Genomic DNA, 24,027 nt, shown 5'->3' on the forward strand with positions numbered 1-24,027 from the left:
TTTACTATATTATATTAGATCGCATTCGACGACGTTACGAATTACGATATTTAGTTAATTTTCAACTTTGGCGAAAAACATTTATATACAATAAATTTAAATTTTTAAACAAATTGCCTGTTGCGTTACTGATCATTTGATCTAATACCTTATAAGAGTAACGATGAAATGAGAAGATAAAAAAACTTACGTCACACTTGACGCGATGCAATTAAACCAGTTAATCCTCATCACTAGTGAACAGCTCGGCGTACTGGAAAAAAATAAACAAGAAGAAAAAATATAGCATAAGTCCGATACACATAGAAACACAAAGCTTTAAGGATATGTAATATAAAATTTTCACCTGAATTTGCTGCGGTCGTTTTTCCAAGCTCTCGTTCTGTCGACTTACAGTCGGACCTGATTCTCCTGAGGTATCACTGAGCAGGCTCTGCCTGGCCTCGGTACGAATCCTGTCGATATCACCGGCGCTTGACATTCGAGAAATCACTTTCTCAAAGCTTCTCTCCTGCTGTTCCTCCCTCTTCTTGTCGTCAAAGAACCACGCCGGTAGTTTGCGGACAGCGGAAGTGTGGTTTCTGCTTCTGTAGCCAGACTGAGTCCAACTTCCATGAGCCGATTCGTCCCTCGGTGTCAATTCGGAGAGTGCTTTAAGGTAACGAGATCCCGTAAGTTCGTTCTCTTTGTCATTCCCAATCAACGTTTCTGTCATCGATCCTTGCAGGTTGAACCGATTCTTTCTGTCCTCGGCGAGGGGTCTCAACATCAGAGAAAGTCTACTGGGTGGACGTTGAGGTGAGCACTCTATCACTTCGGGCGATTTGACTATATTTGCCTCGCCCTTTTCGATGACTTTGTTGTTCGACGGTGGTTTTTCGTTTTCCGTTTCAGTAACGTTGGAATTCACAGTCAGCTTTCGGAATGGTTTGTTCACTGATTTACGAATTCCCGATAAGTTCAGCTGTTTCTTGTCAGAGAGAACCGAAGGTTTTTGTGCTACACCTTCGTTTTTCTGCTCTACCCTCGTGTCAATCGCTTCTACGTTCAAGGGAGCCAGATATGTTCCGTCGTGTTTAAACGTGAGGGAGTCTTGGAGAAGGCTCGAATTAACGCTACGAGTGTCGTCAAGCGAATCACAGTTCGAGCTACTTGACATCTCGGTAGCATTATTTATCCCACTATCATTGAGTTTTGTTTTCTCATTTTTTGCTTTCGTTACTACGGGTGTCTTCTCATCTTCAAATGAATTCTTCGCCGAATATTTTTCCTGTTCTTTTTTTATTGGTTGCTCCAGGGTTCTTCTCGGCCTGTCGTTTACGACGATCAGGGTATTCTCTTCGACACCGCTCAGCCCAGCTTCTGTAAATATTTAACAGATCATGGCATATAATTCGAGCCCCTTTCAACATTAGATATCAATAAAAAGAAAACCGATAATAAATTATTTTCTCACCGTTTTCAGAGCTACCGTAATCTGCACGAGGAGCAGGTTGATTTGAATTAGTACTATTCTCTGCATTCTTAAACAATTTAGAAAGCTGCTTCGCCAATCTCCATGAATTGTAACTGTACTTTTTCAATCTCTGAAAAATTGTTAGATGCATTGCCTCCTCCGCGATGGAACAGCCTTCAACGATCTTCTTGCGTTGTGAAACGGTCAAATTTTTTCCACGCATCCTAGCCTGCATAACCCGAAAGTAAAAGGGAATAAGACAAATTCAAGTTTCGTAAAAGCATGCCACGAGGATTATTATTACAGTACTGTAACCGTGGGAGTAAAATTTAGTTATAAGATCTTCATATGTACCTTTAGGGCAAACGAGGGATTCTCATTTCCGACAAATGGTTTGAAGAAATTGCTTTTAATCCAGGCCCGGGTCACCATAGTTTTACCAAAAAATGTCACGTAATACTGGCTCTGGAAATTAGCAAATTAAATTTACGTCATACAGAGCATAATAGTGAACGCGCAAATCAAAGTGAAAGCATAACGAGATATTGTCTCACCGGTACGGTCGAATTGGGATTGTCGAACCAATAGAATCGCTTAGAGTCGGGACAGAAGTCGATCATCGCCGGACTCCATGGATGCCCGATTACTTTGGCCCACACGACACTCCCCGCCTTAAATGCACTCTCGATGAATATTTCGTCCTTTGGGAGTTCCACGCACTCTGGCGTCGAACATTTGTTTGTTGATTTATCTATCGAATAGTAAAAATAAAAACAATATAGTGAATATATGTTTAAAAATTTGATAAATAATTATGGTCGGGAAATTGAACATTCTAAACATTATTTATATTTCAGACGTACCAGAATTCATGTAGCAATACCATTTTTCGGGTACTTCAAGCGGGTCATCGATGTTCGCTACGTAACGCCACTTTTTGCAAGTTGGTTCGCTACATTCGATCCAGAGACCATGTAAGTTGGGTATCACGGTATTGTTATCGTCCTCCATGGCTTGTATGGTTCGAAAATCTGAAACCTGTTCGATAAAATTAGAAAACCGAACCGAATAAAATACAAAAGAATAAAAATAAGGACACAATAAAGAGTTAGTTGAACATTATAAAAAGCGACACAGTTCTGAGGTTTTTAGCATATTAATTGTGTATTATACATAATTATAGGGAGTGCAGCCGATATACACTGGTTATCAATTACATTATACTATATTATTTAACAATAAACGATCGATCACTGGCCATGTACGAATAAATAAATTATATTCTGAAGTGAGTGAATTCTCCCAGCTTCGACAGATTGGTCAATTCTTCCCGGCTACCTTGGCACGTACCATTTCGATCATAATTCTTGAGCGAATAGCTCCAGCATATGTCTTTTCTAGTTTCCTGATCACGATCGTCTGCCCCTGGATCCACTTTGTTTTCCTTATCAACCGTCGAATCGTTCTTCAATACGTTTCCTGCTCTGTTACGGTTCTTCTTTCTATATCCCTGACTCGTTCCAGAAAGGTTTGTTTCGTCTGTCGGGATGTTGAGAATTTTTCTCGGCACGACGGTAACGTCTGCTAATTTTCCCCGCGTATATTTATCCTGGTTTTGAACCGACTTCGTCGGTGTAACGAGGTAGTAATTGTCCTCGCTCTCCCTGTCGCTGTAGTAAACAAGCTTCTTTGGCCTCAACACCTTCTTGTCAAATTCCTTGCGAGACTTGATCGGCGCTCCTGGAGTCGCGGCGCATCTTTCTTGAATATTCGGTGGCGTAGCTCGGACATTTTCTTCCACATCCTCGTCGTCCTCGCAATCCTCGTAGACCAAAACCCTGGCTGCAGGCTTCATTCTTTGGTTGTTTACCTTGATGTCGAATCGCCGTTGATTAGTACTTGATACCTGAAATAATATTGCGCATTGGTTACCAATTGTCATCTGCGTAAACGAATTAAAGAATGACGTCGTTTCCCACCTTGATACTTTTTTTCTCGACTTCAATGCAGTCCCGAAAGACGCTGGTAACAGTATCGAAAAATTTCAATTCTCTTGAAATTATTTTACCCTGTATTTTACGTTCACTTCCAATCATTTCGACTCCGTTTTTCGCTGTTTCGGAATTGAATATCAACGCTCTTGCTGTCTTCTTCTTCCTTTCCGCCATTTTATTTGGTACTTTTTCACATTGGACGTACAATAAGCTCTTCAACGCATAATGTCATGGAGATATACATAATTCATCCGAAGCTAGTTTCATATTTGTATATACTTACTTCGTTATCGAAATCTCCGAAATGTGAAGCTATGTGCAAATGTAACGAAAAAAAAAAAAACGTCTAGCGAGTGACAATTGAAAATTTTCAACCGTCGTTACCGCGGCTCCCTTCACGTCGTCCCTTTTATCACGGCCAAATCACGCATTGGCCTTGCCACTACTGATATCTGAGACTCATGTCAGACAAATGCGAAATGCCGATTATTACTGAATCATCAATAATCACGGTGTAGAAAAAAAATGATAATCGTCATCCGTAATACATACGGGCACGATGTGCCAACGATTTACGCAGAGTTCTTTTTCCGAGACAACATGACAAGGATTCAGACATCAAAACGCATGCTATCAGTCCTTTAACTACTTCTCATCATGTGTACAGAAATAATAAGGACTTACCTTTAATCGATCAAGTTATAAGATGAAAACGAGCCTCAGAAACGAAATCAAGTTGACGATTGTCGAAAGATCGGAAGATTCGCAAGTGAGTTCGAAGAACGAAATCCGAAGTGAATATCTGTTTGAAAAACAATTGAACATCGATGCTCGACTCTGGCAGCAGCCGCGGAGGATTGCAAATGTCCGGCCAATCGGATCACAGGATACATCGGAAAGAGCCAATCAGAAAGCCGTATCAACGCTGGGCGGGAAGCCGGGAAATATCGTTCGACTCGTTTCGGGGTGCGCGGGTGTCGCGCGAAGTGAGCCGAAGTTGATTCGGCTCGGCAGGCAGGCAGCAGCCCACATGGAAAATGGAGATTGAACAGAGCGAGCAAAGGAGGCATTCGCCATCGTTGATGGTTGTATGGCAGGCGTCGTGAAACGGGCGGGTCGCTGCAGGGAAGAATAGAGCGTATTTTTGTGCTTAATGACTGTCGAAAGTGGACCGAATCGAGGAAGAAAATAGCCGGGAGCAGTAGAAAGGTAATGTTGAACGGGCTATTTGCCACAAAATTGTCAAAACATTATACTAGATTTCAGACTTCACGGGAGCTGAACCATTATCGGGGCACGTAAACTACCCAGTGCGCATGCGCTTTTGCGGGAATGATAAATTTACGCGCAATACGTTTTGCCAACGTTTAATTATTCGACTGGATATATTTCCACCTCATCTACCTGTCATTCCGAATTTTCCTCGCATTTTCATCCATCGATTCACCCGCCGTATTTTCCCATCTTCAACACCCAATTTCTTTGTCATTTTAACTGATATTAAACAATTTACACCGGTCGCACTCAACGGCTAATCTTTTACTTACTAATTAATTGATAATAAAAGAACGTCCTGTCGTTTAATTTCACATATTATTTTATCCATGCGAAATTGATATCCATGCGAGTCGAGTTCTTGCCTAATGCATGCGTGCCTTTAGTTCAGATTCAAGTATTCAATTTGGAGAAAATTGTTTTCGTACAAATTTTATATTAAATTCTTATATTTCAGTCCAGCGAATTGGAATCAGTAAGATGTCGTCAGCTCAAGTCGATCGTCCAATGAAGATGGGAAGTGTGAAAGAAAAGAAGGAGAGCGAAAAGGGTAAAAAATCTGTGAACCTTGCTTACAAGAAGCACAAGCACGAGGAAAGTCGTCATTTTAAGTTCAGCAGAAAACGATCGCAGAGTTTCACAGGAAATGGTAAATTTTTTCCACCTCATAAGCGGCGTAAGAAAGACGGAGGGATTATTCCGCCGACAAAGTTTTTGCTCGGCGGCAACATCTGCGATCCGTTGAATCTGAACAGCATGCAAGACGAGGAGATAAACAGAGCGATGAATGCGGTTACTCCAAAGTCGAGTCCTCTGCCGACGCCAAAGCACAGAAAAGGCGCCATCGAAGTTATCATTCCGCCAAACATATGCGACCCTCTGAATCTGAACAATTGTAACGACGACGATGAGTACGAGAAACATCTGATTTCCCCCACAAAAAAGGGCTCCAAGAGACGAAACAGAAAACGCAAACGCGCATCGTCTGGCTCTGGAAAAGACGACGCTATCGAACCAGCCGCGGAAGCGAAGAACAAGGAAAAGGAAACGGTGGAAAATTCTGAACCTGTGCCTGCTGGTGCTGAAGAGAAGATCGAGATTATGCTCGCCCCTGCACCTCTGAGTTCTCCGCCTAGTAACCCTCCGGTGGTGGAAACTAAACCAGAAATTATTAGTCCTCAGAAGGATAAGAACAAATTACGTCTCAAGGGGCTGGACGATCTGAAAGACAAACGACTGCGCAAGATGGACATTAAGGATAAAATTGTCAGCCCTGTTATCCCGCAACCTGGGGCGTGGAAACCGAGACCGCAGCATCGTGCTAGTCAGGACAAAAAGAAAAAGGCACAAAAATTGCCCAACTTTAGAGCCAAGGATGCGCAGTATCAATACGGCAACTATAACAGGTAATTGTTTAATTTAGCGGAGTTACAATTCTTTTAGTATTAAACATATTTCAAATATCTGCTTTTTTGAGGACACTAAAAAATTATCAAAGAAACAAGGACTCATTCACTCAATTAATTTTGTTTCCAGGTATTACGGATATCGAAATGCTCATGTCGAAGAAGACGGAAGACTCGGCGTGTTCGCTAGAAGAAAAGAGTTATTCTACGGGAAGGACGTACTGGATATAGGATGCAACATTGGACATATTACACTGTCGGTTGCTCGTGATTTTGCCGCACGTAGCGTGACCGGAATAGATATCGACAGGAAGCTGATTAACATAGCGAGGAAGAATGTCAAGCATTATGTGAATTGCGTCAGATCTCCGGCGACTCACGAGGACGGAGAAAAAGGAAAAGACTGCGACGCGAGTTTTTATCCTCTGTCGATGCCGATCAGCTACGGACTTATCGATATACCTGGTTTCACAAAGAACAAAAATCAAAAAGGCTTCCCATACAACGTCACCTTTGTACAGGTGAGCTGAGATTTCGTTTACAGCTGTAAAATCTCGTTCTCATTCCAAAAAAATGTCCTGTAACTTTTTGTTTTTCTACCATTTTTCAGGGTAACTATATATTGGAAGACGACGCGCTGCTGGCTTCGGAACAACCACAATTCGACGCTATATTATGCCTGTCGATAACAAAGTGGCTGCACTTGAATTTTGGCGATTTGGGGCTGAAGAGAGCATTCAAAAGAATGCACGCCCAGCTGAGACCCGGCGGTGTACTTGTACTCGAGCCTCAGAGTTGGGGCAGCTACGGAAAAAAGAAGAATCTCACTGTAAGTAATCGTCGTCGTTATCTTTGGACAGTGAAGTTTTTTCAATATTAAAAAATGTACCAAATACTTCTGTTTATGCTTTCAGGAACGGATATACAAAAATTATCACAGCATCGAGTTCTTACCGCACAAGTTTACGCAGTATTTACTATCACCGGAGGTTGGTTTCAGTAAATGCGAGGTAGTTTCCATACCGCCACATCCTTCCAAGGGCTTCCAGCGGCCGATTCAGCTTTTCACAAAGGCACCTCTGAACCCCGAGACTGCAGGTGAACCGACACCAAACTTGGTGGCACAAAGTGAGCGCAGAGATTTTGAAAGGGATTTATTTCCAAAGGATTCTAAAAAGGACGGAGGAAACATGTCGGAGATGAGTCAAATCAGCACAGAGTCACTTAGTCAGTACGAGCAACTAGAAAATGTTTACGCGCCCAGCGCCACTCCTTGCTACGACACCCCTTGCTACACCAACGACAGTCAGCCAATAGAGCCTAAGACGATGTGTTACATTGACATGGATACAGAGAATGCCGAAAACGCTGCTGCAAGTGCGGCTGTCGGTGCCAGAGGTGAAAAGATAGACATTGGTAACGATAATAAGCAGCAACCAAAAGGCAGATGATAAGAAATTTGAAGAACCGTCGGCGATAATCACTGCGAGTAAATTAACCGAGTATCGACTAAACCAGATAAAAGTTGGAGCGTGGAACGAAAGGGTGAAATTTGAAGAAAGAGAAAGAATGAAAAAAAAAGACTCTACCTACTTTTGATAAAAGGTAGATACGATTCTAGCGGCTAATTGATACTTTACTGTCAAAATTTAACTCGAAACAAAAAGAAATATACAGATATTGATAAGTACCAGTGACGACAATCGCGAATGCGATAGCCTAGCTAAATAGCATTCTAAAAACTGTATTTCTGATCGAAGAGGTGGAAGGTGATACATTTCTCTCGGGCTCGGTGGACAAGAAGAAGGAGAAGAAGAAGAAGTGAAAAAAAAATGAAAAAGTAGATGAATCTGAGCTCAAGTATAAATGCGGTAAAGTGCGGTAAAACAATAATATGAATAAAAAAAAATTCAAAACACTGTAAAGAGTGGTGAACCAAACTATGAAGATCGTAAAAGAACTGTGCGATCGTTAACAACCTGCAAGATGAAACAGAAATCGGTTGTATAAATACGTACGTAAATCTAAGGTACAGGCGGTATCTATGAGAAAGTAGAAAGAAAGAGACTGGAGAATAGATGAAACGAGAAACTTGCGACTAGCAAAAGAGAAGGGAATTAATGGAAGAGAGAAATATCTATCTATAGATGTAAAAAAAAAAAAAAAAAGGGACATGAGAGAAGTCCGAAGAGCAGGCACAGCCAGCGACTAGGCGAGTGCGAGCGCGAAAAGTTAAATCCGATAAGGCGTAAGTTGGAATCGTACGATCGAACTTGAATTGTTATTGTTCAGGTTGTAAATGGTGGTGCTAATAAGCCTGGTGTGCATGCGCTGTACCTGATTACCGATTTACTTATTATTAGCGAATAGGTACGTACCTCACAGCCAATGAAACGTCGCTGTTGTTTTACCATTTGATTGTCGACTTCTGTTTATATTATAATAATAACATACGTTTAAAATTACTTAACATTCTCGCTATGTAAATACATACATATAATATTCTAGTATGACACACACAGACACACACACACACACACACACATTAAATATACATATATGTATATTTTAGATAATTATAGCGTAGTTTTATCAAAAATTTGTATTAGCTAATGGTATATATATATATACACACTTGTAATTCTAAAAAAAATTTCAACGCTATAGTGATAATAATTAAATTCTAATTTCTCAATCAATCAAATTACATCTTTACGATTTATCCATACGCAGTTTACAGAAACCGACATGTTTATTATTATCACGTATGTACAAATCTGCAAGGCTTCTTCTTTTCCATTTTGTTTTTTTCCCTGTTTTAATAATAATAATTTTTCTTTCTCGTTCCATCCCTTCGATTTAAATAACGAAGCTTTAACATAAACATAAATAACAATAATAATAACAATAAAGATAAATAAATATTGAAAAATTTATTATTCAGAAATATTTAAAACGCAAAACGAGATAAATACATACACACATAATGTATATGTATCAACGATAAAATTAAACTATCAATCGTTGAAGAAATTTTCTCATTGTCAAATAAAACATCTTTCATGTGTCCGAAATCATTTCCAAATGCACATAATTGCAACATACCGACTAAATGCCGATTACATTACACGTTTCTCTACACACCATACACATGCACACGTACATTTTCCTCACTTTGAGTAATTTAAATATATTCTCCTCCCCCGCGATCGACGAGACGCGGAAATACCGAGACCCCATGCCAAGATCGTACATACATACATACATACATACATACATACATACCTATATGCATGCAGTTTTACACTTGATGATTTTCTCTCAGGCGCATAATAACTCATTTTCACATTTCCACTTGGCCTATTTTTTCTTGAAAAGAAGAAACAAATAAAAAAAAAAAAAAAAGTCTCCCCTCACGTTATACATCTTCAGTGTCTTCTTCTTCTTCGCGATGAAGGAAAAAAAAAATCACCCGAAACATTTTTATTTATTTTTCAACGCGTGAAACGTGTAGAAAAAAAAACAATATATAGATATATATATAAATATATATATATATATATATATATATATATATATATATTAAAATCTGTTCTATAAATATGTGTAAAAAAACAGCAGGAAAGGGAATCTTTTTTCTGCGTTTTACGAAAAGTCTTTCGTTCTTTTCTTCTTGTTCCTGTTTTTTTTTTTTTTTTTTTTTTTTTCTTTAATCTACAGAAAAACCGTCTCGTCGATCCTTTTTACTTTAAAAGCCTTTTTCTGCAGCGCTTGAAATGTAAAAATTCTATAAAAATTTGAATATAATCATCCGATCACTCTTAAGAGGTAGTATTATTAATGTGTATCATTCATATATAAGTTATGGAGGCGTGCTGGCTGTGCCTGTTTAAGCAATCGAGAGATAATAAAAAAAAAAAAAAAAAACAAATGCTAAATCATCAAATCTCGTGCCGAATTAACCCTCTAATATTAACAATAGGGCTGAGATAAATTAAATATCAATCAATTAGGTTACTCATATCCGAAGACTGACTTTTTGGCTTTACTCAAAATTCATTAAATGAAATGATATTCTCGGTAGAAAAAAAAAAGAAAAGAAAAATAAAAAGAAAAGAAACAAACTAAGATTAACAAAAGAAAAGAAAAAAAAGAAAAAAAAAAAATAGAAAAAATTGAGAGGAAAATAAAAGAAGAAAAGAAAAAAAAAAAATAATCGAAAAAAGAAAAATTGTATTCAACTTTTGAATTACACGCTAAATTTTCATTCCAGATTTATCACGTGCAACTCTGATTTCGATCAATTTTTTAATCCGGCATGTTTTCGTTCGCGCGGTTAATTGTTGAGTTTTTCATTTATATGCAATCGAATTCTCGATCGGATTTTAATTCTTCATTTCCAAAAAATATATTTACCTACACGCGCGTCCATCTGTCGATGCATTCGAATGTATCTACAGGTATAATGTTAGCTATGAAAAGCTAGTGTCGAACAGAAAATAAATAAATAGATAAATAAATAAATCTGTACTATGTATAGAAATGTATAGATTGTAAATTGAAGATCTGTAATAATATTATTCTGGATTATGAAAGAAAAAAAGTAATGTTATAAACGCGCGAAACCCGATATAAGTATAGTATCACTGAAGAAACGACGATGATAAAGAAAAAATTTCATAATCAACGTATATATATATATATATATATATATATATATATATATATATATATATATATGTATATATGCATATATACGCTTTAAAATTAAATTGTAAATTAGTTTAACTTTGAGGCCTCGTTATTAAATATTATTTCCAAGTTGTTATTTATTTTTTAAACTAAAAATTGAACACCGTATAAAAAAAAAACTCATCTTTTCAATCCAAAATATAATTGATTGCGAGTAATTAACGAAACAAAGTATTGTTATTATTGAACGTGAATTGTTTGTCACGTACGGAGCATCAATTAAAAAAAAAAAAAACAGAAAAAAACAGAAAAATTTAAGAATCAAAGAAGGAATCAAAAAATAAAATCAAACGTAAAAAATTTCAATTTGACCGATTGCAGAGCGTGAGCTCGACTCGAATGATAAGAGTCAAATGCAAATTTCTAAATCCTTCTGTCCTTGCCGTTGAAGGTGAATAAATAATTCATCAATGGATATACATGTATATACATATACGTACATAAACGTATTCGGATGTTCTAACAGTGTGTTAAATACATGCAGCCGTTAATTAAACAGGACATGAAGAATAAATTTAAATTACATAAGTATTTAATAATACGTAGCTACGCTATCCCAGCAATAATAATTATTGATCGTTACGTGGAAAAAAAATAATCCCGAAGAAGAATAATTAATTATTCGTTTATTAATTATGTAAATTTTGTAAATGAAATTTAATGTCAAACGAAAACAATTATTAATTGGGATAGCGTATTTATAATCGTGATGCACAATTAGATTCTAACGTTGACACTGTAATAGTACCTAAATATGATATTATTATTAGAGTTTTGCGTATTTATTTATTTTATTTCGTGTTTGTTTGTTTGTTTTTTTTTTTTTTTTTTTTTCTTTTTTAGTAATAATAGATGTACATTGAATATATAGGAAATTAATAATAAAAAAAAAAAAAAAAACCCTACGACCTGCAGCAATCTATATAATTACACAATAATTGTATAAATGATGAAATAATAATAAACTTCAAATAATTTTAAATTACTTTTCTCAAGCTCGTTTTGACTAATTATTTTTTCTCACCCTTTGAATTATGTCATAGATAAATTATAATGATTGTATGTACGAAAAGTAAAAAGGTTAATAGAATATGAAAATTGTAGAAACTGAAATGTCATTTATTGCGAAGATACAATAAGATAATTTCGACTAGAATATTATTATACGTGGGTATAGAAATAGCATGCCATAAGTGCAGCTTAGCTGGTTTTGTTCGTATATTATAAGTTATATATATATATATTATACGCGCGTAATTTTATACCGCTCATTTATATTCCGTATATAACATACCTAATTTTAGATCTACGAATCATAGTGGGTTTCACAGAATTAAATCTATGACACAGCAGGTCTCTGCAGTGCAGCGTATATTAATAATTCAAATTTTATCATGTCCTTTTCACCGGCAAAGCTTTCTTTCTTCTCCACTCGATAAGACGATAATTTGATAAAAAAAAAAAGAAGAAAAAAAAGTATATAGGTATGCATATTAACAATATTCCTTGAATTTACATTATTATTATTGTTGTTGTTAAAGATTCTCACTGCTGGTCATCGTCGTATTCTTCACCTTTTACTGGTGAATAAGTTTTTTTTTTCTTTCATTTTATTACTCCTCGTAACAAAAGTTGAAATGCAAATTTTCAGCGATAAAATAAAATCAATTTATGACGAAATTATTGAAAAGTTCATTTAAAATTGCAATCCCATCATCGCTTTGAAATGTATTATAGGTGGATTTTGAAAGTGAATTTTTGGCAGTGATCACCACCTTGGGCTAACAAGTATCCAAGAATTTACATGTGTATTCTATATACACATTAATTATAGAATACGTGGATTTTTGAGAATCGTGTGAGAGAACTCTTTGAAAAATTAATGATATTTTTATGTATAATATGTATACGTGTACACATATTATAATAATGAGATTTAAAAAATTATTGCAATGTCATCATCATCATCATCATCATCATCATCATCTCGAATAATTCCTGTTCGTTGAATAAATTATCAAATATTGTGTTAATATATGATTCTGTTCCTCTTGTTATTATAAAGAGAGAAAAGAGGATGAAAAGAAAGATTTTATTTTACGTTGTCCGGCAACATTTGCATTTTCATCTTTGTTTCTTTTTTTTTTTTTTTTTTTTTTTCACTATTGAATAGGATTACGTATCCATTGTATAATATTATGGTTATATAGGTATAATATAATCGAGAAGAATAATAATACATAATATTTTACTACGTCAGTATAATATGCTTTATAGGTAATTATTATTATACGATTCCGATTGAAATTATTTTAATTATACCTCCAAGGTTTAAATATATACATATAAAATGTATATATTTATTGAAAATACTTACAACCACCATTTAAATCGGTTGCAACGATTATAGGAATTACGATATAATATCAAACTACGATGGAGCGCCTGCACCCCTGTAATTAACTAACAAACTTTTTTTTTTTTTTTTATCAATATTCGATTACAACTAGAATTATTACGTATCATGACCATTACTATTATTATGTATACCTGCTGCTAGTCTAAAACTGATTCATTCTTCAAATACTTGGTAAAAAGAAGAAAAGAAAAAAAAAATAAATGAAAAAAAAATAAACGAACAGCGAGTAACGAAAATAATTATTAGCAATGTTGATAATTCTCGATAAAAAATATAGAACTCAAAAGTCCGTCTTCTCTGAAAAAATTGACTGAGTTAATAAATATAAAAACATATAATTGTTCGTCAGATTCGATATTGAAAAATCTGACGAATCTACCCTGGTTGAATTCTTTTACAGTAATAACGACGATAACAGTAATTCATACTGTACGTTTAATGAAAATATGAAAAAATAACTACCTATTCGTCGACCAGTTCCCATAGCATTAGAGCAGCGTCCGTACCGCCGACTGTCACTACGTTTTGATCGTTGTAAAGAAAACGGGCGCAAGCGAGCTGCGAGCTGTAAACCTTCTCCTCGATGTACTCGGCCTTCGAACTGGTGCAAGGATAACGGAAAAGCCTGAGATAACCCTCGGCGTCCCCGGAAACGAGCATGTCGTGGGCTGCCGAACGACTCGAGGTCGACAAGACGGTGTTCAAAGGGTAGTAACGGTTGTTCCACATACCTACGAACCCGTCGAAGGACGATTCATTATCAGAGTAGAATAGTTGTGAGAGTTCTAGATGCAGATTCCGTTACCGACACTTTGCTAAGCTTCATTTTTCTCGATAAGGATTGAAACTATGGTAAAGCAGGGCTAGTTGCCGGTAAGGCAGGGCAAATTATCGGTAAAGTAGAGCAGCGAAATGATTCGATGATCGGTAAAAACAGTCAATCAGAGTAGGGATTTCCCCCCTACATGGACATTCTAGAAAAAAAGTTTGTGTCTGAGCTAAGTGAAGTGTATCCAGAACTATAATGGCTGAAAAAAACATGAGATATAGAAGTAGGTAATAGACGATTGGAAAAATGAAGTTAGTTTTGTTCGTAGAGGAAAAGAGGAAAAAAACTAACTATCCACGAATGTTGTTATTGTTATTGCACGTTTAATATACTTGCCAGAAACCATGTAGCCGACCATGCAGTTGTAAGTGTACCATTTGACGTCCTTCATTACCAGCGGACTCTTTTCCGACGATAAAGCTTTCACGTCCCCTGGGGCGATTATGTTGAGATAAGACATAAGAAGAATAAAAAAACAATGAAATCAACGGTCATTTTGATTCGATGCAGTTTATAAATTTCAACAACCCCCCATTGAAGGTGCTGAAAGGACTATAAAAATCTTTACGAATTCGGAATCACGTTAAGGAACGTTTTGAAATTACTATCATTTGTGTGTAACAAGAATTTTTTCAGAAAAAAATAATTTTTGGCTTTCCACCATGGCACCCCGTAAAAAGTTTGTTTGGATTAAAACTGAAGAAAACGTGAATAATCAATCGAGCTCGGTCTTCCACGTAACGTAGAACGCGAGAATCTTTTCACAGAATCTTTTTTTCAACCTGAACAAACTTCGTACGATGTGGCAGGGTGGAAAATCGTAAAATATATTTTTCTCCAACCCCTAGCGTGCCTATCTTGAAGGTTTTTTTTTCACTCGACTTTTCCTCGCACTAAACGTCACTCACAAAATACGAGGTCGTAATCCTGCGTGACAGTCTGAAGAAATCTGCTGTCCGAGCTCCAGTCAAGTTGAACGAGGGGCTGAGCGCCCCTGATTTTGTTGCTTTTTTTATACGAAAAACCGTCCCTCGAAACCCTGAAGAGATAGATGCTACCGTTCTGGGATCCCAAGGCGATAATTTCACCGGCTGTAGAAATAAAAATAGTGACAATATATAATAGCTGTAACTATTGGTCGTGCAACAGCGATAGAAGGGACGAATTTTCATCCCCATGTAATTCAAGGGGCGCAAATCCTCTTACTCGGGTTGTAGCCGATGCAGGAAAGCGGCGATCCGCAGACTCTCAATGTCGCCACAGCAGCTCCCGTGTCTGCTGCCAAAACGAGAAGGTGACCCTCCGACGAACCCGCTGCCAAAGCGACACCGAAGGGGTGAAAAGCGATGCTGATGCACTCGAAACCGACCTGAATTAATATACCCTCGTGAATTCGTGGATCAGTTGATTTACTTGCGAATTGCCTTTTTTTTCAAGACCATATCTGCGCTGCAAGCTTTTCCAAACTACTCCGCAGATTATGAAATTAGTTGTCAAATTTGTTACGATTCTTTGTACAAATTAAATTATTTTTAGTTTTTTTTAATGGTTTTTTTTTTGTTCTCCTTTTTTTTCACTGTTGTTATTATTATTGTAATTATTCATGATCTCTTGAAGGAATTCAGTTCCTTAACCATATAATCTCAAAATGGATATGACTTAATTTTTCGTCAGAATATAAAATAAGTGATATCTTGTAATAATGTTTGTTTTTTTCCTTGATAACGAATAAATCACATGACTTTAAGAAATACTTTCGGAGGAAAATGGTTTCAGATGAATCTCAAAATTCGTGTTCTTGAAAAATTCGATAGTTCCAGCACTTCAGGTTTTTTTCCCCGTGCAAAATTGTTTCCTGAGTTCTAAGTATTTGTAAAAAAAATTTCTTTCAAATCGGAAAAAAATTTTCCGCTATAAGCGCGAGATTTTTTTCTTTTTAATGAATTCTCTACTTATCGATCCCAGTTTTCTCATGTTTTTCACCGCCCTAGATTAATTATATTCGAAAAGAAACGAATTTTCTTCAAAAGTAACTTTCAAAATTTGACGCGAAAGTTAGAAAAGGACGTTGTCTGATTGAAAATAAAAACAAAACTAAAAAGAGGAAGAAGAAGAAGATCTCACCTGCGTCGTCCAGAGGAGCTTATGGCGTCGCCACAAGGCGATGTTCTTGTCGTGTCCGGCGGTTGCAAAAACCTCGTCATCGGGGTGAACGGCGAGTCCCCAAAGCTGCCTACCGTGGCCGAAAACCACCTGATTAAACCTGCGCTGCAACGATCCTTCAAGAATGTTGTTCCTGGTAGTCCCGACGTAAATATTCCCGTCATTCCGCCCTGGACGTTGGGGATAAATGCTTCGCACGCCACCCGCAGCCTCTGGCAACTAAATTAGGGGATGATTTTCAAGTTGAATAATTTTTTTCGCGCTCGGATTCGACAATTTTCCATATTAAAGACACGCAAAATTTTATTCCCTTGGGACTTTTTGCAACGTTCACTTTACGATGAATTTTTAAATTTCGGGCTTGAAAATCTGATCAAAGATTCGAAGATCGTTTTCACCTTCGTGTCGGTGATACGTTTGTAGTTTTGCAGCGAGTCCCAAGCGGCGATCTTCCGGTCCTTTTCACCCCCTGATAGAAGGGTGCCTTCGGAGAGCATAACCAGCGAGCTGATGCCCTTGTTGTGGGCCTCGAACTCCATTCGTACGAAATAAGCACCGTCAGCGTCGACCGAGTAGATCGTTATGAAACCGTCACTGTCGGCCGTCACGACGTCACCGTCCTGCTCGAACTGAATACTCGTCACATGCGTCCGTGAAGGCTGGATTATAATTAAAGAAAATATAAGAAGACAAAGAATTGAATGATTAATAATAATTCGAATACTTCGTCATTTTTAGGGGATGTTTTTAAATACCGTTATACCGTGTGACTGATAATTGAAATGATCCCTGAATCTGTTATTTGAATTCCGTTCTTATGCACATTTTTTTTAATATTATTTTTTTAATTTTTTATTTTATTTTTTTTTTATTTTTTGCGATTACAAAGCGATTCTCAAGAGAAAAAAAACAATTATACGTCCCTTTGGCATTTGGCACGTGATATGTTAGTGATAAATTAATTATCGATTACCGGTTTTATGATGTCCGTTCTTTCGAAAAATCCGTCCTTACGACGATTCCAAAATGTCAAATGACCTCGGCCGTGAGTTATCAGCAGATTATCGTCGAGGGGATGAAACGCGGCGCCCGTAAGGTCCTCCTGAAGAGTCTGAAATGATGAAGGACGATTTTAAATCCTTGCCAATTCATTGTCGTATTTTATATCAACTTTCGGTACAGCGAACTGGATATAAAATTTGTTTTACAAAATTTCGGAATAACGATACTGACCGCAACTTTTCCCAGCAGATGTCCCCACTGCCATTGCCAAACCGAGAGGATCGCCTCTCTTCCCGAGTCGACAGCCAACACGTAGCTTCCACCGTTCTGGAATTGAATAAACACGATGGATTCGACCCGGGAAATGTCTTTTTGCAACGCGTGCAAAAACGGGAATTATTCGAAAGCACTGCTTGATTGGAATTGTGAGACTCTCAAGAAAGGCGGGAATTCGTTTTGCCAAAAATTCGCAATTTTTTATCGAAACCAGAAACTTTGATACTTTTTCGTTTGTGTTATGTTAAGCAAATTCTGCACTGATATGCATTCGGGATGGCAAAGATTCGGAAAACTTGTCGAATTGGTATTTTGGCTCGTCTCACCAGCTGCGAAAAGGCAAGAGCGGCAACCCCCAGCTGAAATTCTGACATCCCGAAAATGTAGAGGGTGAGGAGAGTCTCCGTTGACCAAATCCTGACGTGGGGTTGAGCTTTTCTGTGTCTCCCAGCCTTTTGACCCGACGCCACAAGCTCACGACTAGGATGAATCTGGACGACAAAAAGGATTAACCCTTGATTGCAGCAACCGTTACGATTGAAAAAGAAAATAAAAATAGAATATGTATATATATATATTAGGGTGGCGCAAAAAACCGTCAATTTTTTTTTTTTTTTTGATTCTCGTGTGACAAAATGTTAGTTTTTGATGTTTTAAGAGCCCACTCCAAAAGACAGCTCAAAAAAAAAAATTTTTAAAAGTCGCTCCAAATTTTAAAAAATGTCTAAAATCGTCAAAAAATTTAATTAAAAAAATTATATTTTCAGTATTTTGTTTGATTTTTAATTCATGTCGTGGTGTATTGTTATCGATTCTTTCTTACTAAATAAAAGAGAAATAATTTATGAAATTTTAATATGAATATTAAAAGCTCGTTCGAAAAAATCTGAAGAAATGCACCAAAAAATTGAAAAAAAATTATGAGCTACCTTTCAAAATTCAAATTTTGCACTGAAACTTTCGGAAAATAATATTTTTTTCTTACTATAAAATTATACCATAACGAGAAAAAGAAAAAAAAAATCGATTTTTGACGATTTCTGAGGTTTTAGAAAATGTAGAGCGACCTGTTGAAATTTTTTTTTTGAACTGTCCTTTGGAGTGGGCTCTTAAAACATCAAAAACTAACATTTTGTCACACGAGACTCAAAGAAAAAAAAAAAAAAAAAATAGTCGGTTTTATGCACCACCCTAATATATATAATATACTCGCATGTGCCCCCTTAATTAGCTTTCTTCACCCCTTAAATTATAATTATCGACACGCACCTCCATGCAAGTGATGTCTTCGGTGTGCCCGACGTAATGCCTCTGAGCGTTTTCCTCCCTGTCGTAGAGAACGGCGACGGCAGCAACGTAGTAAAGAAGTTCGCCACTCGGTAATACCCAGAGGTTTTTCCTGGTATCGGTTCCTCTGTAGCCGTAGACCCATTCAAGCTGGAGCTTTTTTTCCGGCGGTGAATTGTCGACCGGCGGAAGAAGCGAGGGGGGATAAAACGACCGGCGCAACCCCCTGATGGTAACCCTCGTGGGCTCCTCCCTGAGCACTTCGACCACGCTGTAATCTGCGGTATTCGGATCAAGAAGTTACTCATTTTATAATAAAAACTTGAGAAAAAAACCAAATTAAATATCCATACTGATTTATAACTTTCGAAAAATAGATTTATTATTATTTTTTTTAAATATTTTTCGAAAGAATTTTCGTCTAGGGTAAGAACAAAAAAAAAAGTGAATAAAAATACATATTTCTCCATAATCGTAACCGAGTGTAAAATTATAATTTGTTAATACGATAGTTATGAAAAATTTTTGTTGAATTTCGGATGAACTCTTGACCGAGTGGAATTGATTGCTTTTTTTTTTTTTTTTGTTGTTGTTCGTGACTCCGTCCAAAATATTTTAATTTACTCCGACTCCGGTTTTTGGCCTCACCGTTCACTCGGACGACTTCCGCTTCCGGCGCGTAAAGGGCCCGTGGTCTGCTCTTGCTTCGGGCCCGTCGCTGACGGCTCAAGTCTTCGACGACCGTCGGAGGGCCTCGAGACCTCGATCTTCGAGCTGGAGAAGCAGCGATCGCAACTGACTGAACGCCCGTCCCACCCCCGAGGTAAAACGTGTCGACATCGGCGAATTCGTTTCGCAACTGCGAGAAGCTTCGTACCTGCGGTAAAAAATTTAGCAAAAATTATTTGATATCTCGACGGAGCTTCGTTACATGTAAAAAAAAAAAATGAAAATTGAAATAATGATTATCCGGTTTCATTCTTATTTCATTTGACCCCATTTTTTTGTTTTTTGTTTTCTATTTATAATATCATACGTATCATATTATGTCGTGAAATTATACGAATTTTATATTAAAATACGATGAATTTCAAATTCAAAATAATACGTTTTGAATTTTATCTTATACGTTGTATTATAAATTTTTTAGAATTTAACATAATTTTTTTATCACAATACCTATATTTTAATATTTCGAATAGCTAGTCCAAATCCATGTATATTCATGCAATAAAGCAGATTATTTATAGTCAGTTTATACAGAGGTGGTACAGGGTGGAGTAGAGGTAATGGGGTTTGTTTTTTATTCGCATGAATAAGCAATAAACCATCAGCATCAGCATCACACGAGACATTCTATCAGTGAAAGTAATTAATATCGATTCGTTACACATACGGTAAGTAAAATATTGCTCGTGAAAATGACTCGATGCTGTAAAAAGATGAAAACTGAAACTAGACTGGATAAGAAATACGATTAACAGTAAAGAAAAAAAAAAAAAAAAAGATCCGAGGGAACAAAGAAAAAATCCTTAAACCGTCCATAAAGTAAAGGGACTCAAAAAATTCCTTAAATTATTCACCTCTTATAGATATCTAATACGGGTATCCAAAGGGTATATAATAAAACTGCTTCAACTTTACAAAAAAAATCTAATTACACAGCCGCAGAAATTATGCCCGCAACTAGCATCGCGATCAGCCTTGTACCTAAGCGATAAAAAGAAAATGAAAAAGTAAAAGAAACAAAGAAAGAAAGAAAATCAGCCCTGCGATATGATAGGTATCTTAAGATATTATAATATCGTTGTGGAATTAACCGTGCGAAGAAATTGGGTGGCGTGTTTTTAAAACTTGTAGTATAACCTTAACCGCAATCTGCACGCGGCGCCATGCTAGCGCAAAGAAATTAGATCGGGGGGATCGAGAAATTGCGTGAAAGGGAAATAATCTCACCCCTCATCCCCCCGCCTTAAGCCGTTTTACATGAATAATTATGTCGGTACAGAGAGAAAGAGAGGAATAGAGAGAGAGAAAAAAAACACAGCTCACCTCCAAACCCGTTACTGTGAACATCCGTTTGGCCCCGTTCATCTTGAGCACCTGACCCAAATCCTCCAGGACCTCTTCAAAGGGTTGCGAGGTCCTCAGGTTTAGCAGTACTCGACACTGTGATATTTCGAAGCGATAATTATGTACGGAGTATAGCAGGGATGAACGAATTGTAAGAAAAAGAACAGCGAAATGAATCGCGATATTATAAGACCCCCAAAAACTCTTTTTTCAAATTCTTTATTGCAATATATCACAGTCTGTGTGTATTATTCGAATTTGATACAGTGCAGATCGATTGTAACAAATTCGATTTTTTCCCTTCCTTCTCAACCATTTCGATTCAAAATGTGCGGAAGGCTTCACGTTTTTGCATTTCGGTGACAAAGTGAATCGAAAAACGGTGTTCAGAACGATTATAATACGGATATGTCCAGTGTTTCGATGACACCGCGGTATGTTGGGTTGCCTATCAGCTAGGATGAAAAATATCGGTAAAACAGACCTGCAGCCGAGTCACGATCGCTTCAACGTGACTCCGAAACACGATTACTGGTCGCTTCAGAGTATTTTACAACGAACGAAGCAAACTGCTTGACCAAATCGACACAACTTGGTAAAACTCGCAGTTCCAACTGACTATCGAGGACTTGAGACGCGTTGCCTGCCGATAACTCAGTAAGTATGTATTACCGATATTCTTACTCCTTAGCGGTAGGCAGCCCGACATACGGTTTCGTAAAGCTGGAAGCGCAGAATACGAGGATCGACAAGACGCCGCCAGCTTGTTTCAAGTACCTGGACGGTGTGATCGAGGTTATTGACGATCCTTATGACTCGGCCAGAGGAGGGTTTTCCACCCCCTGGCGGCGGCGCCTCGTCACTGATGGATGCCTTGCGGCTGAGGCTTCCGACTGCCGGAGGTCGGCTCCATCCGGTTCCTCCACCTCTTCCAGCCGTCGCCGCCCCTCCACCCCCACCGCCGCCAGGCGTCGCGTACCACGTGTTACTCTTCTTGCCGTAGCTCGCCGGCTGCAGGAGGACGAGATGAAAGCGTGAGAAAAACGACAAAAAATAACAAAAAAAAAAAAAACAACAGCAACAACAAAACTCGAAGAAGAAGAAGAAAATTTAAATAAAATTTTGTGAATAATAATAATAATAACAATGATAATTATATTGAACTAAATTCCGATCTATATATTATACACTTAAGTATAAGTTTTTATATTTAGTTGTGGCGGGGTTAGACGACCTGCAACATATCAACGGTTTGCGATACCACTTCGAAGGAGACGCTCATCAACACCAGGAAACTGTCGAGGTTTTCGTCCTCCTCCGAATACGGGGGAGAATAAGAAGATGAAGATGAGAAATAGGCCGAGTGGGAGGATGAGCAGGAGGACGAGCTGCGGCTCGGATGATCCACGTCGATCAGGCTTAATCCCAACACTTGCCGCTGCTCTCCCGAAGAGAACGAGGAACTTGACGGATCAATGATGAACGAGGTGAGAAAAAACACGTAGCTTCGAGATCGTAAGTCGTTGTATAGATTTTATAATCGATTTGAGAGAGAGAGAGAGAGAAATAGAGAGAGAGAGAGAGAGAGATATACAGACAGAAGAAAAAACTGTGTATGTGTCTGTGAAATAGAAAGAGAGAGAGAGAGAGAGAAAAGAGAGTGAGAGTGAGAAGGACAGAGAGTGTGTGTGTATATATATATATATAAAAACTGCAATTACTGCACAAGCCAGAGTCTGCGTTTGAATGGGGTGCAGAAAATCAGCGATGCATTTGATATACTGAGAATTATACCTGACTGTTATATATGTAATATATATATATGTATATATATATATATTGTGTATAATAATTAACCCGCGTTATCGATATACCGGGAATTTTGTATAAAATTTGATTACAACGAGGAACACAAATCGTGTAATAATAATTTGAAGCACCGATTACCACGTTGCGAGATAAGAAAGAAAACGGAAACTAAATCACTTGAACGATGGAAGTGAATCGGAGAAGCGAGAAAAAACGGCCCAACGGGGGACGAGATAATATGTAATAAGGGAATCGTTTTTTATTTATGTCGTACACCGATTACGTCGTGAGACCCCCGTGGTGGCCCGGAAACGAATTACACACGCATATATATGCGTACAAAAACGATACGTGACTCCGCACGTGCTTCGGTGGTCGAGGTTCGTGTTGTACTGAAGGACTGCCAACTGGACTCGAACCCCCAGAGATGCGGATGTTCCACCCCACCACCCCCGACAACCCCCGCCAAGGCCGCCACCCCCACCCATCCGTGTAATGCATGCTAATCAAAAAACCGTTCTCTGTCTTTCACCACCCTTCCTCCCTTGTTTTCTCTCTTTAAAAAATTTCATTCCGTTTCGTTCGATCAATTTAACCCTCGTCAAAATTTTGTTTTTTCTCTCTCTCTTTTCTTGGACCTCTTGTTTTTTATTCCACTTCTTCTTCTTCTTCTTCTTTCTCTTCCAGTTTCTACCCCTTTCCACCAATCGGGGTATAAAATCATGGTTTCACCGTCAATTATCGAGTGACGGGTTATAAATTCTGATACATCAGCGAGGCTATATAACGCGATCATAATTCGCCGATTTCTCATATTACTTCCGGCTCAACGAAGCGTTTTACTAACCGACACAAAGTGCTGGTGGGTGATTCTTGGTAATGGATAGCGGTGTATTATGATCAGGGCGTTGGATTTTTAGGGAACGGTTTCTGCCAATCCTCTTGCTCAGATCCGTCGACGAACACGTGAATCGGATGAAAAAAATAAACGGCAATCTTGATTTAAGAATAAAGAATAAAACAGGGGTAACCGATCACGCTGCTTCATTTGTTCATCTTCAGTTTTCTTTATTCATTTCAGATCGAAGTTTGGCGAGTAAAAGAAACTGAAAGAAATGGATCACGATTTTCAAAGATCGGCGATTAAGAAAATACTTTGTTTAACTATAGATTTCATGATCGGTTAAACTAATTAAGTCGAGTTAAAAACTGTAAGAGAAAAAAAAAAGAAAAGAAAAAATGAGAGAAAGAGAAGTAAAAAATAAATGAATGCATTTAATAAATGT

General features: G+C 37.6%; 3 protein-coding genes across 3 annotated transcripts; 1 reads left to right on the forward strand and 2 right to left on the reverse strand.

The window, feature by feature from the left end:
- Positions 1–220: 220 nt before the first annotated feature.
- LOC124407928 lies at positions 221–2,467 on the reverse strand. Its single transcript, XM_046884541.1, has 6 exons — positions 2,320–2,467; positions 2,011–2,207; positions 1,811–1,921; positions 1,457–1,685; positions 347–1,362; positions 221–253 (listed from the first exon to the last, which is right to left on the reverse strand). The coding sequence occupies exons 1-6, from the start codon at positions 2,465–2,467 to the stop codon at positions 221–223; spliced, it is 1,734 nt and encodes a 577-aa protein (XP_046740497.1).
- A 2,016-nt stretch (positions 2,468–4,483) lies between these two features.
- On the forward strand, positions 4,484–8,642 carry LOC124408120 (7SK snRNA methylphosphate capping enzyme bin3-like). The gene is made up of 5 exons (XM_046884836.1): positions 4,484–4,659; positions 5,183–6,131; positions 6,262–6,652; positions 6,742–6,960; positions 7,046–8,642. Exons 2-5 carry the CDS (start codon positions 5,206–5,208, stop codon positions 7,580–7,582), a joined length of 2,073 nt encoding a protein of 690 aa, XP_046740792.1. The 5' UTR covers positions 4,484–4,659; positions 5,183–5,205; the 3' UTR covers positions 7,583–8,642.
- A 4,952-nt stretch (positions 8,643–13,594) lies between these two features.
- On the reverse strand, positions 13,595–22,391 carry LOC124408194 (echinoderm microtubule-associated protein-like CG42247). The gene is made up of 14 exons (XM_046884943.1): positions 22,194–22,391; positions 21,710–21,943; positions 20,912–21,028; positions 19,508–19,736; positions 18,842–19,137; positions 17,899–18,063; positions 17,528–17,623; positions 17,268–17,405; positions 16,693–16,953; positions 16,256–16,513; positions 15,338–15,500; positions 15,040–15,222; positions 14,468–14,563; positions 13,595–14,033 (listed from the first exon to the last, which is right to left on the reverse strand). Exons 1-14 carry the CDS (start codon positions 22,212–22,214, stop codon positions 13,765–13,767), a joined length of 2,526 nt encoding a protein of 841 aa, XP_046740899.1. The 5' UTR covers positions 22,215–22,391; the 3' UTR covers positions 13,595–13,764.
- Positions 22,392–24,027: the final 1,636 nt, after the last annotated feature.

Source organism: Diprion similis, chromosome 7 (genome assembly GCF_021155765.1).
Source record: "Diprion similis isolate iyDipSimi1 chromosome 7, iyDipSimi1.1, whole genome shotgun sequence".
NCBI lineage: Eukaryota > Metazoa > Arthropoda > Insecta > Hymenoptera > Diprionidae > Diprion > Diprion similis.